The 13,018-nt window shown below is 41.3% G+C and overlaps 1 protein-coding gene across 6 annotated transcripts; it reads right to left on the bottom strand.

Moving 5' to 3' along the window:
* Positions 1-133: 133 nt before the first annotated feature.
* LOC135490835 (acid-sensing ion channel 1B-like) lies at positions 134-11,821 on the bottom strand. 6 transcript variants are annotated; one of them, XM_064776383.1, is made up of 7 exons: positions 5,905-6,117; positions 4,807-5,627; positions 4,077-4,161; positions 3,411-3,532; positions 2,292-2,390; positions 1,799-1,943; positions 134-1,536 (listed from the first exon to the last, which is right to left on the bottom strand). In XM_064776383.1, the coding sequence occupies exons 2-7, from the start codon at positions 5,383-5,385 to the stop codon at positions 1,097-1,099; spliced, it is 1,470 nt and encodes a 489-aa protein (XP_064632453.1). In that variant the 5' UTR covers positions 5,386-5,627; positions 5,905-6,117; the 3' UTR covers positions 134-1,096. The 6 variants fall into 6 exon arrangements, with proteins under 6 accessions (XP_064632453.1, XP_064632451.1, XP_064632452.1 ...); XM_064776381.1 differs by having other exon boundaries at positions 4,807-5,682; XM_064776382.1 differs by having other exon boundaries at positions 5,875-6,117.
* Between the last annotated feature and the right edge of the window lie 1,197 nt (positions 11,822-13,018).

Here is a 13,018-nt window from a genome sequence, read left to right on the forward strand (position 1 = left end):
GCGTTTGAACAACCGGGCCCTTGGCCAGGACTGGCGGACTTCTCGCATTTTGTGAATTTATGCCATCATATTGTTTTTAAAATTATACTAGAAAAGAATAAAGACAAAACCTTTTGTGTAACAGAAAGTATAGAAATTGGTCGTATTTTTATTTATGTACATGTACACGAACTACACCTAAACGTGTGATTTAACTGCTCCGCTTCTAAGGTCTTCCATGAATCCAAGCGGTTATGGTGACGTCACCAAAACCGCTGTGGTCAAAAAGAGGTGCGTGTATATGGCCTATATAGAAAACAATTATAACCATGATGTTTTAGAGCAGACGACATGACCGAGACCATGATCATATCCTACACTCTTAAAAAAACAATGATTTGAGCTTTTGAAAAATCTTCAGCCACCGCAAATATGCTCCTCGTAGAGGTTTTTCAAGCAAATTAAAAACCGATGAATGATTCTGAGCCTGTAAAAAAACCTCGAAGGTTTCCTCATTTCCCTGAAATACCTCAACGCGGTCCATGTTTGTACTGGCTGGTTATTGAAGAGCTCAAACCCCCTTATTTTGAAGAGTGTACCGCACATTTTGTGTAACAGAACAGAACAGATTCTAAGTTCTCTATCCTGGAAAAATGTCTGCACCATCTGCAATTAATATTGGCCTGCCTTATTTCAACCGGGACGTCTGACTGCTCATAGTTCTCGTGAAAACACGCGTTGACTTTACTGAAACGTCTCATGTTTATTTGAAACTTCTCGATTGCAAAATGATCCTCGACACAAAATTTAATTGATGAAATCAAAAGTATACTTATAATGATATTTCTCATCATACAAAAGAGACAGATACGTTTCCCAGGGGAACATTTAAGACTATACTACGACGGAGCCAATGAAAGTCCACCCGTTGATCAAATTAATCATCCGATATCCGAGGTATTGAAGGTCACCAGTCTTGAAAAAACCATGTCTTAATCCGTCATCGTACAATGGTAGATACGTCCTCCAGGCAAACTGTTAAGACTATACTTCACCGGATCCGATGGAATTCCATTCGTTGATCAAAAAACAGAAAATAAGTTATGAGGGGATCCAATCATGCAGGTTTCACCCCTCCCGATAGGTGGCGCGTAAAAAAGTAATAGACGAAAAAATCGCATATTTCCAACCCAGTGATAATGCTCGCCCCTAGTGCCAGACCGAACGACCCCCCAATGTCACATATCATATCAATCTCGGTATAAGCAACATTCTGAACGGTTTCCTCTACATTCATACTTGTATAGTATATGAAAACCAGAGCTAGATTTTTTCTTAAATAAGTTATATTTTTATCTATGTAGAAGTCTGCGCTCTTTTCTTCAAAGAACCAATCTGCTATTGGCACGGTTGAGACTTCCATCTCGAAGGTGGTGGTCTCGCATTGGTCCGGGCACCTCTCCCGAATGCACGTTTCGTTTGTATCCGTCACGAAGTCGACTTGCGCTTTCAGGCCACACTTATACATTTCTTCAGGGGTGCAGTCAGGATAAGACCCTGGGAAAATAAAGTGTTTATATGACGAATGGTTTGATAAGTGAAGAAAGCTATTTCTTGCGTGGCCTACCTGATTTTACAACCGTGTGGCAGATGAATAAGCGGAAGAGAACACGTATGGAGAAGGGGGTTGAATTGAACTCCTAATGGGCTTTGTCAGTGCCGTAAGGTTTCTTATTTACTCCGTGGTCTGCCTTTAAATAGTGATTGATAGATGAATAGGCATAAGGGAACGCGTAGCAAAATGGTCCACCATACGTACCCAATTGGTAAGCATCTTTGCAGCCGCATTTCTGACCCATGTACTCCGTCAGGCACTCTAGTTGACACGCTGAGGTCGAATAATGGGTAAATTCCTTGAGTTTTCTGCTTCCGCACGTGCCGTGGGGTGGGCCGATCTTTTTAATCTGAAAAATACCAACAAATCGGTCTTTTGTATCAATAAATATAACATATTCTGGAACAAAATAAAGTCTATCAGGAATCAATAGGGCCTGAGGTCAATGTCACTTGGGGCACAGGTCAAATTTAAGAATTCTCCCAGGCCCTTTCATAATCATTGAAATTCCAAGTTTGACTTTGGGATTACTGACGGACTGAGCACCAGGCAAATGTCAAAGTACTGGGGTCAAAGGTCAAACTTCGGTATTCTCCTGGGATCTTTAGGGCTGACTTTGCAACCCTCAAGTCCGCATGACGGATATACCAGTGTAAGTCTACCCCCCCCCCACACACACACACACAAACCTGCTTACCCTTTTTTGTTTGATTCCAATAAAGGTCTGCATCCCTGGCCCCACAGCTATACCTGCCGATTTCATCAAAGGAATGTCATTGCGATCATGTGCAAGAATCTGTAATCATGAAACTGTCTGATGAAACACAAATTGAAATTAAACATTTTATCAAGAACTAAACATAAAACTACATACAGCGCAGATAGGCTATGTGGCAACATAGAACACCATCATGTACAGACAGGGGAAGTGAAACACCGGACACGAAAAAGTACTCACGATGTCATTCTACCAATAGCATTCCGCGAAGATGACATCACTGCAGCTGCTGACCTCTATTTCCCCATCGCTGAATTACAGGCAATGTCGGACAAACATGCGGTTTCGTAATGGATTAGGGCTTTCTAACTAGGGCAGTTAGATTCAATCTGGCACATGTCCGAGTGTTGGAAATACATGTACTACATAATTGTTCTGAATATTTCTCTCTCTGACTCTATGGTATCATTCATGCTAAAAACAATGCAGGGTCAAAGATAATTGACTTTGAAATAAGCTCAAATGCGAAGAAATAAGTGTCGATGTCCGACTGTCACGTGACTAAAACGTCATCAATATCTTATGCAAATGACCTTGTGAGCTATAAATAGTAACTTCGCGGGATGCTATTAAAAATGTGCGTTTTCGGAAGAATTGTTTTACAAATGTGTATGGTTGTTTTATTACATTTTATATGTACTGGCACTTGTCCCGCTTAATGTTACTTGTTCGGGCAGTGTCGTTAACTGATTTAGGCTTGAAAACGTGACATGACATGGCATCCTAAGAGGGTGAAAGTGACATCGTGAATCGTATGCAGTCAGTTCTTTGCAAATGACTTGTTCTTTCTTTTTAAAATGACAGCGCGAACTACATGTATATGTAAACCCAGCCTCAGTTCCCGTTAACCATGTTTACACGGTACCAGACCAGACCAAACCAGATGTGGGACATTCGTGCGCGTTTAAACACAAAAGAAATCCGGATCAGCCTGGATCAGTTTGGTCACAGCGTGTAAACGGGCCTAAATTAGAAGTTTGTTTATGATACAGACACAGAACTATAAGATACAGAACTAAAACAGGTTGGTATTGTTACCTTGAACCCTTCGCCAAAGCCATGCCGACTGCCAATATACTGATCGAGTTCTGTATCCAGGTGGAGAAGAAGTCCGTAATCAGTCCCCGCGTTGTTCACAGACAGAGATGGCGTCGTCGTGTCTGTGCGGGTAAAGAGAAATTGTACTTGTAGTAAAAGTAGCAATGATCTACAAGGGCCATAAATGGTCTGTACTCATTGGTAGCAATGATCTCTAAGGTACCTATGTCAATCTACAATGTACCCCGGTATATGAAGTCACCGATTCCGCCGACAAAATCTCTCGAAACCCCCGCCGATTCATTCCACGGCATTGCTAGCTTTGGGAGCTAGATCTAGTTGTGCGACATGTGGGCGAATGTATAGCATTGTACGCATATAAACAAGTGTGCGATATATCGCTAAATCATACTGATTGTCAACTGATCTTACTCAAACTGTGAATTCATCGTTGAAATCAATATATAAAGGACATGCGCAGATACGGTGTGCTTTTTGTGCAACCGATTTTTAGAAATGACACTGGTTATGGTAAGAGTGCGGTCAAGATCGGGGGTCAGGATCCCATCCTGAGTATGACGAAGGTCGTAAAGAAACACGCCTTGCTGACTGGTGAATAACTGACCTACTTTACCTACATTTGGCAACTAAGAGTAGGATACTTACTGCTATTGAACTGGAAGCACCATCCCATATCTGTTATGGTTTCCTCGAAGTCGTCATAATCACACGGCTTTTGTTTCCAGTCGCACTAAAATAAAAATTAAGAACCGGATTCAAACCAAACGAGAGCCTGCTCTGACTTAAAGCTGAACTGTTAACAATAGATAGATGCCGCCATCTTGATTTTGTTTCGCCGTCAGGGGCACCTCACTTGTGTAGTTTGATGAGTGTTAGATTTAGCAATGTGTCCACTCAGCGGAGTAAGCAACAGCGCATCAGCCAAGCAACAATTTTGGTGGAAACCACATAATCTACAGCGGTAGATGCCGGCGCGTCGGTCTTGCAACAAGCTGCACTGAAAACAGGAGGGAACGATTGGAACACGCAGAGATTCTGGCGTCCCTGGCGCACATCAGAAGTTGCATGAAAAAGATCAAGGGAAGGATTCCAGGATCAGGGTATTCCGAGGGCACACAACAGCAAATTGCACTGAAAAAGAGAGAATGATTGCAGCACACCGGTTTTAGAACGCCGCTAGAGCGCACAATGCAGGTCGCCTATGGCAAAGAGGATAGAATTGCAGTACACCGTAAGTTACATCATAAATGAGGTAATGATATGAGCACATTTGGATGAATACGTCTCTGTCGCACACAAGTTGCACTAAAAAGAGGGGGAGGATTGCCTTGCCAAAACTACCCCGCCGTCGAACAAGGCCTACACGCTTACTTACAGCTAGCAGAGAATCATGGAGTCTATGCCCTAACAGCTTGTAATTCTCCCACCAACTCCAGCCGTTAGCGATGATCTGCTTATTAAGTGCGGGTAAAGCCAAGAGGCTTTTCTTCTCCAGCAAAATCGCTTTCACGTAATCAGTCATGTATACTTTGTCCGTCTTTCTCTTTGCGAATATATTGAAGTTGCACACTGTAATGGCGGGAAATTTCACGTGGTCATATCTTGAAATATTAACCAAAACTGTAATTGGCCGCTGGTTGTATTTTGCAATCTGGGAACACATCTGATAAAGTCCAAATGCTGTCATGCCTAAAATGAATACAAGCCAAATCATCCGTCTAAACAGGCCGTACTCCCCATCGATAAGTTTATTAAGTCCGCCGAGGTTGACTCTTGTGCAGAAGGAGGTATAAAACTTGCACCATCTATCTGTTTTCACGACTGGCCCATTGAACGCTTGAATCCGCGTTGTTTTGACTGGTTCGGCAATTTTCTTCTCATTCATGCTGAGAGTTGACCCACCATCGAAAAGGGTTAACCTTAATTTGGATGTTGACATGATATCTATTGACATGATACCATTCACCGGTATAATATGGATAGGAAATCCACCACTGACAACGACCAAAATACGGCACTTTCCAACTTGCGAATCAGAAAAGGCTGTTTTCCGTACAGTCACATGACATGAAGAATAACAGTGATTGGTTAATCCTCCTCACGTGACCTTTCGCGTGCCGCAGTAGATGCAATCCATGGTGAGAATTATCCAGGTCAGTCACGGAATGAGTTTGTCATAATGAACACACCGGATCCCTAAGAGTGGTAGATAAAATTATCCCGACGTTGCCTCACAAAATTGGGACTCGAGCTTAAATTACTCGGCAAAATTAGTATCGTTCTCACTGAACGACTCGGGCCAAATCAAGATATCGTGGTTTCGCTTTTCTTCTAGAAAGATTTTCGATCCACTAGTACTACAGTATGGCCAAGAAAACGTTTCCCTTGCACAATATAATTCTATTGTGTATACATTGTGCGAGTGAAAAGTTTTCTGGTCCACCCTGTAGTAGTTGGGGTCTCTGACGGGAACCGTATATAGTCCGTGTTTTTGCCTGTACACCATGTAAATGCAAATCACTGCATCGAAATTGAATATAGGTGTAAATGTAAAATCGGGGAGGCTGTGGCTTGGGCCACCGTCGCGTTCCGTGTCTGTGCTGGATTTGATCAGTGACTGAGCGTCATTAAAATTATTTATCAGCAATGATGTTGTCTCTCTTCACACATTTCCAATGGAAAATTACCTCGGAAACATCGTCAAAAGTAATCAGAATGGATATGAAGCCATATAAAAGCATCATGATATGATGGTTCAATGTCTATGTTGAACAAAGCGCGTCTCCACGGTGATTATCGCATAGACAAAGTGTACCCAGTTACTGATCAAATACACCATACGCCGTAAGAGATTGTAAACATGGCATCAATCAAAGTTGATTTTTGAGGCTGGACATGAACTCTGGTATTTCGATGCTGGCATTGTATGCGATTTTATGGCTCGGTTCAATTTGGTTACCTATTTGCATGACTAGATCATGTTCAGCGGTAAATATATTCGCTGAACCAGATCCCAATCCCTGATTTGGTCGTTGGGAACGAGTAACCAGATCGATCGCGCCAGAACATCCCCAATCTCCAAGCCTCGCCAGCGATAACGTTTGCTTAGTAGTACTAGCACCGTTTACCTAACGTACTTTTGCTACGGAGCAAATGTTAGCTATTCTCTCATTTGGAGATTGGACACCCCATTGATTGAGGCGGGCCTCTGCTGAAGATGGTTCGAATCGGCACCTATATACGATTTTCTGAGCTAGGAATATATACCTAAATTCTAACCGTTGCAGGTCAACTTGATGACATGTACATGTATATCGCTGTAGCCTCAAAGTGTCTTCAATTCAGCATGAAACCGGCTGTATCGTTCGAAATTTTACGTGCAGGGGCGACGCCAGGGGGAGGTTGGAGGGGCCGGGACAGGGGCAAATGTCCCCTGGGGGGGGGGGGGGGGGGGGGGGTCGTGAACTCTTATGGCCGTACCATAACGAAACGTCACTTGCACGTCAGCTGTACTTCCGTTTTGACAATCTTGACACTAGAGGCGCTGATTTCGTTCCTTTAATTTCAGCACTGGGGCGAGTTTGCCATTTTGATCGCCAACATTTTTGCATCTGTGACGTAACACGAACCTTTTTTGTTTTTCTTTTATGACTCACAAATACTATTTTTCGCAAAAGCATTTTCAACTTTGATAAAATATATAATATCGGAAATTTTGATTCACGTCGAAGGCGATGGACTGTACATTTCTGTTTTAGTTGAGCTTATAGGTAGGCCTACCGACTTACCTCAAATAGCGAATCGTTTAGTCTATGCGCATTATCTCGGTGAAAGGCTTCCATATCCCACCCAGAAAGGTTGTATCCAAATGCAGTTAAATTCACGTTTTGCTTATAGAGTACTATCGACTTCACGAACTCTGTGATGTTTTTCCAGTCAAGATTTTCCTTTCGATAGATGTTGAAATTACACACTGTAATTGCGGGAAATTCCAGAATGTCTTCTTTAGAAATGTTTACAAAAACTGTAATCGGTCGGCTGTTGAATTTTGCAATCTGTGTACACATCTGATAAAGTCCGAACGCCAGCATGCTCAAGATGAAGAAGAGCCAAACAGCCCGTCTGAAACTGCCGTACTCAGCGTCAATAAGTTTTATAACCCCGCCGAGGTTCACTCGTGTGCAAAACGACGTGAAAAACTTACTCTGTGTACCTGCTTTTACTTTTGGTTCGTTGCATCCCTGAACCGAGGGGATCTTTGTCACAGGTTCAGACATTTCTATTTCAACAATGCTGAGCATTGATTTCCAATAGAAAATTGTAAAACACGAATGTTGGTATGATATGTCGTCATGAGTCCCTAAGGTCTGATTCCACTTCAACGATTTAGGCAGTTTTGCCGATTTCGCAGGCTTGGTGGTCCGGTACCATCGCCGAGCAAAAACCTACACCAAATTTAACCCAACACCTATAACACCTGAGCAATTCCCCGCTTTCACTGCTGGAATCTAAAAGCAAAAAAAAACAATCAGAATTTGACGCCTTCAGCTCGTATGCAAATCGAGCAGTCACATGACCACATAAGATACAGTGATTGGTTAATGCACATCACGTGAGCCCTCGACATATTGCCGAGTGAGAATGTCAACAATATGGGGTTTACTTGAGTGGCCATTACCCCCTCTACGGGCATGGAGTCCATTATCTGTTCACACTCTTTGTGTGCGAACAGAAGAGTTGGACGCTCGTAAACAGTAATGGACATATCAGTTTTAAAACCTCATCAACGCACAATAATAGGTCTATCCTATTAAAACATACATGTGTACAAATTATACCGGTAGGCTTTTTCGAAAGTAAATGTCACTGTTCTTCTTGGCCGCTGTGCAAAAACTACTGGGCTGAATCTTTTGTTTTCTTCAATCTAATTTTGGGACCAAACACAATTTCAAGTTAGAGATTTGCAAATCCGGTAAAAAAACGATTTCTTCATTGGTCTTGGTTTGGAGCCCTTTGACCATTTGTTGACGATTTAGGTTATCTGGACAGGGCCTATTTTGCGCATAGATATTGTTGAATGAAAGATATGCCTGAAGATTTCATCAAAGTTCATTCAGAAATAAGCACTACAGAGGAGAAAATGCCGAAGTCAATGCACTACGTTAATGTACACGAATCACAAAAAAAATTTCATAACAATGGTTACTGAAATGTGAAAATCAGCCTAATAGTTTTCGCACAGCGGCTCAAAAAGACAGTGGCATTTACTTCTGAAAAAGGCAACTTTCAATATGGACCCAGTACGCACGTGCTTAGGCTGGAAGAAGTATGCCCATCCTCGTGTTTGCAAAATGACTTAGCGGATGAAATATTTGGATTCTGCTCAAACTAAATTGTAAACCAATCCTTACTCTTTTGATGGATGAATACATTTTTTGATGCTGTGTCGACCAACTAATTTTGTCAATAATGTTACATTCATGGTAATGGTGATAGCCCCACTATTTTTTAGCACTATGCTTGAGGGACCTCACTTGTAAATATTTATATGAATTGAGGACTAAAAGTTGACATTGTAGTATGCACAGAGAGGAAGAATGCCAAGTTGCCCTAACGCGCTAAACTACCACCTCGCGAGCACTATTTTTTTCGAACTTTTAGTTGAGCGGTGAAAGACCGGAAAACGGTAAAAAAACCTGCAATGTGATGATGATGATGATGATGATGATGATGATGATGGTTTGACAATATTTGGCAGTGTATGGTACGGGTGTTGTGCATTTTTCAAATTCAAGCACACTCCCTCTTTGCCAGTATTTGCTGCCATGCTGTGATGTTACTGTACAATACACATTGCGATTACATAGTGTAATCAGACAGAAAAATGGCCGCGACCACAGATTCAAGATTGGACCGCCTCATCACACTAATTTTTCTGCATGGAGTATGATCATTTCGGTCAAGTGGTTAGAGTGACTCAACGACTATCTTGACGCAAGGACCCAACGCGCCGCGTAGCGGCAAAATAGCGAAGCTGGTGAAACATTTATACGGGTCACCGTGATCTCATTATGGACTTATAGCGCGATTATGGGGTTGGAACTATTTTGCTGTGTATTGTCACAAGGAAAGAAAAGCACGCGACTAAACGCCGACCTATTTATGTAAAGTGATAATTAGAAGGTATGTAGTTCAGGAAATGTTAATAAATAATCATTCTATATCGTCTTTTGCGAGCATTTTTAATTGTAAAAAATATATGCCTACGTCACAGAGTCTCTGCAATGGTAATTTTTATCACAGTAGTCTCGCGCAGCCAGAAGTTCTTTACTTTTCTTTGTACGAGACGTTTTCCGGCACGATGTATGTGGGCAGATGCAGCACTGCGCAAGATTACCTCGGGGCAGGGGCTAATAATAGATTATGCTAATGAGCATACCTCCTCATTGAGTTTTCCCAGAATGGTCCATATCGCACGAAGCTCGGGACGGCATGGTTGTCGGTTGACTGTGCTTTAAGAGAGACCGACTGTGCTTTAAGAGAGACTGACACCATGCCTAGTCTCTCTTAAAGCACAGTCAACCGACACCCCTATACCCGCTCACACTAAGAAACCACAAACGCCCACCCCTTCCTGCTACCTTAATAGCATTCCGCGAAGTTACTATTTATAGCTCACAAGGTCATTTGCTGATGACGTTTTTGTCACGTGACAGTCGGACATCGACACTTATTTCTACGCATTTGAGCTTATTTCAAAGTCAATTATCTTTGACCCTGCATTGTTTGTAGCATGAATGATACCATAGAGTCAGAGAGAGAAATATTCAGAACAATTATGTAGTATTTCCAACACTCGGACATGTGCCAGATTGAATCTAAATGCCCTAGTTAGAAAGCCTGAATCCATTACAAAGCCGCATGTTTGTCCGACATTGCCTGTAATTCAGCGATGGGGAAATAGAGGGCAGCAGCTGCAGTGACGTCATCTTCGCGGAATGCTATTGGCTACTTCTGGATTGCATTACAGATAGTGGCCCGGACCTTGCCAACAGTGGTTACAAACTGGCCACCTGGCGGGAGCCTATACGTAGGGACAACGTAGGCTATATTACAGAGGTTGGTCGCCGATTTTCAATCATGGAATATTTCATTGAATTAAATCCGCTAGTCCATACTAACAATCCAATTTGTGTAGGCCTAATTTTATTTGACTGAAATAGACAACTCATATGAAAAACCAACTATTAGAACAAAAGTTGCGTCGTTAAAACCCTAAAACTTATTCCAAGCCGAAGATCCTGCCATTACCGAATTTTGGTAAAGGATTACAAAAATAAAATCGTTTAGAATTAGGTCCCCGGCAGTGGCCGACTCAGCACCACCGCGCGGGGCCTAATGGTATTAGGCTATCAAGTGGTCGGTCAAACGTATTGCAATGACAATACTTACCAACAGAACTGAATCATTGAGTCTAGACGCGAAAATACTGTATTGATACGTCCAATTCCAGTTGCTGAAGTCGAACCCCGATGATTTCGTAGACACGTTTTGTTTATAGTATACAATGTTTTGTATATATTTAGTCGCATTCACTCGATCCGTCTTTTTCCTTTCGAATATATTGAAATTACATACCGTAATGGCGGGGAATTCGATGCTCTCTTCAAATGTAACCTTCACCAGAGAGTTAATTGGCCGGCTGTTTAATTTTTCAACCTGTTTACCCATCTGATAAATTCCTAATACCGTCATGAATAAGATGAATATCAGCCAAATTATCCGTCTAAACAGGCCGTACTCCCCATCGATAAGTTTATTAAGTCCGCCGAGGTTGACCCTGGTGCAGAAGGCGGTGCCAAATTTCCTCCAAGTTCCGCCTGCTTTGACGATTTGGCCATCGAACGCCTTCACCGGAGTCTCTGTGACCTCATCAGCCATCATTTTATTCATGTTGCGTATTGACAAGGCCCGCCTTCGGAAAAAATCAAATTTTTACAATTTTTTCACACAAAATGTCTTCACCACTCTTGAAAACTCCAGTCGACAAGTCTTTTGCAGAATCATGCGCATTTTCGGGCGCAGTGATCGGTTTATCCTCTACACCTGACCGTTATTTTCGCCGGTAGTATTCCATCGACATATCGACGAATTTTTTAAGGCATGCTAGTATCTCACGTAGACATTTATATTTTTTTTAATGGAGATCGTTTGAATATAGGGATAAACGGAACTCAGCGAGCATGTATCCAACTGCGTCAATACCTCGAAAGTGAAAAATGTCGGTTCGTCACTAAAAAAACCTTCGACAAAATTTCCACTTCTCTCCTCAACACAAACACACTTAAATACAAAGGTTTTTTGGGCTTAAGGGTTTTTCAGTCAACATAAATATGTACCCTGAAAAGTTTTTTTGTGTTGGCTGAAAAACCCTCCAAAGGTTTTTCAAAAGCTCAAAAACCTTTGATTTTTAAGAGAATTGGCAACTGAGTAACAAATGAACGCAAACGCATCGACGGTAAACATGGCATAAACAAAATTGAGAAAAATCGGCCTTGCGGTGACTTTTTCTTCAGCGGCAACAAACGTCCTGATCTGCTTTCTGAATAATCAAGAAAGTACCGCTTATCACTGGTTGCCTTTGGAATTGATGGAGCCCTATAAACACGAACGCCCGGCGTAAACTTGAAATAATGAACGCCTGATATTCAGTCCCGATGAGTAATATGTAGCAAAAAAATAAATAAATAAAAGGCTCTGGTCTGCAACGATCCATTAGCCGATCACGAGAGGAAATAAAATTATTTCCTCCTGTCGATTATGACACCAAGAACATAAATTATGTAGCTGACCAATCTTTAAAGCTGACAGTCTACGTCAGTAGTATTAAAAGGGTTACGCCATTCGTCCAGAAAAATAGAAATGCAGTTATACACAATGCCGAAGTGCAATTATCAGTGCAACTTTGCTGAAATTGATTGTGAAGAGTACTTGTATATCTGTGTACAAAACGGCAATGTTGAAATTTTCAATGCGTATTTACGCAGTCGGAAATTTTCTAATGTAATTACATTATTTTTTAATTTTGAGGGAACGGCTTAATAGACCGTACATAGTTAGAGGTAATATAATTAACAATTAAGTCCATAAACTTGATCGATTTTATGAACGTGTTTGATAATTGCGATTAAAAATTAGAAATGTATCCATTGTCACTTCTCATTATATTTGACATAACATTTCATATTGTAACTTGTGTTGTAGTGGTACTAGGTGTAAAATAAAACATGTTCGACTTTTGATTTTTAATTTAGTTATAATGTTCTTCAAGCATGAATTACATCACAACTGGAGAAAAATACACAGCATGCAGGTTTGTCCTATATGGAAAGCAAACAAATTGTAAATTATGCATAAACTCGGCTGATTTGTGAGTAAACTTTAAAGGAAATAGGCGGACATAATTGAACCTTAAAAATGTAATGCATATGATGTCTAAGTGTCATACAGTATATAAATACCAGATGGACACAAGTTTTTTTGGGAAATATAAACACATTCTTAAATTACTGTTTTTTTATTCATAT

This window comes from Lineus longissimus, chromosome 7, assembly GCF_910592395.1.
Source record: "Lineus longissimus chromosome 7, tnLinLong1.2, whole genome shotgun sequence".
NCBI classification, from domain to species: Eukaryota; Metazoa; Nemertea; class Pilidiophora; order Heteronemertea; family Lineidae; genus Lineus; species Lineus longissimus.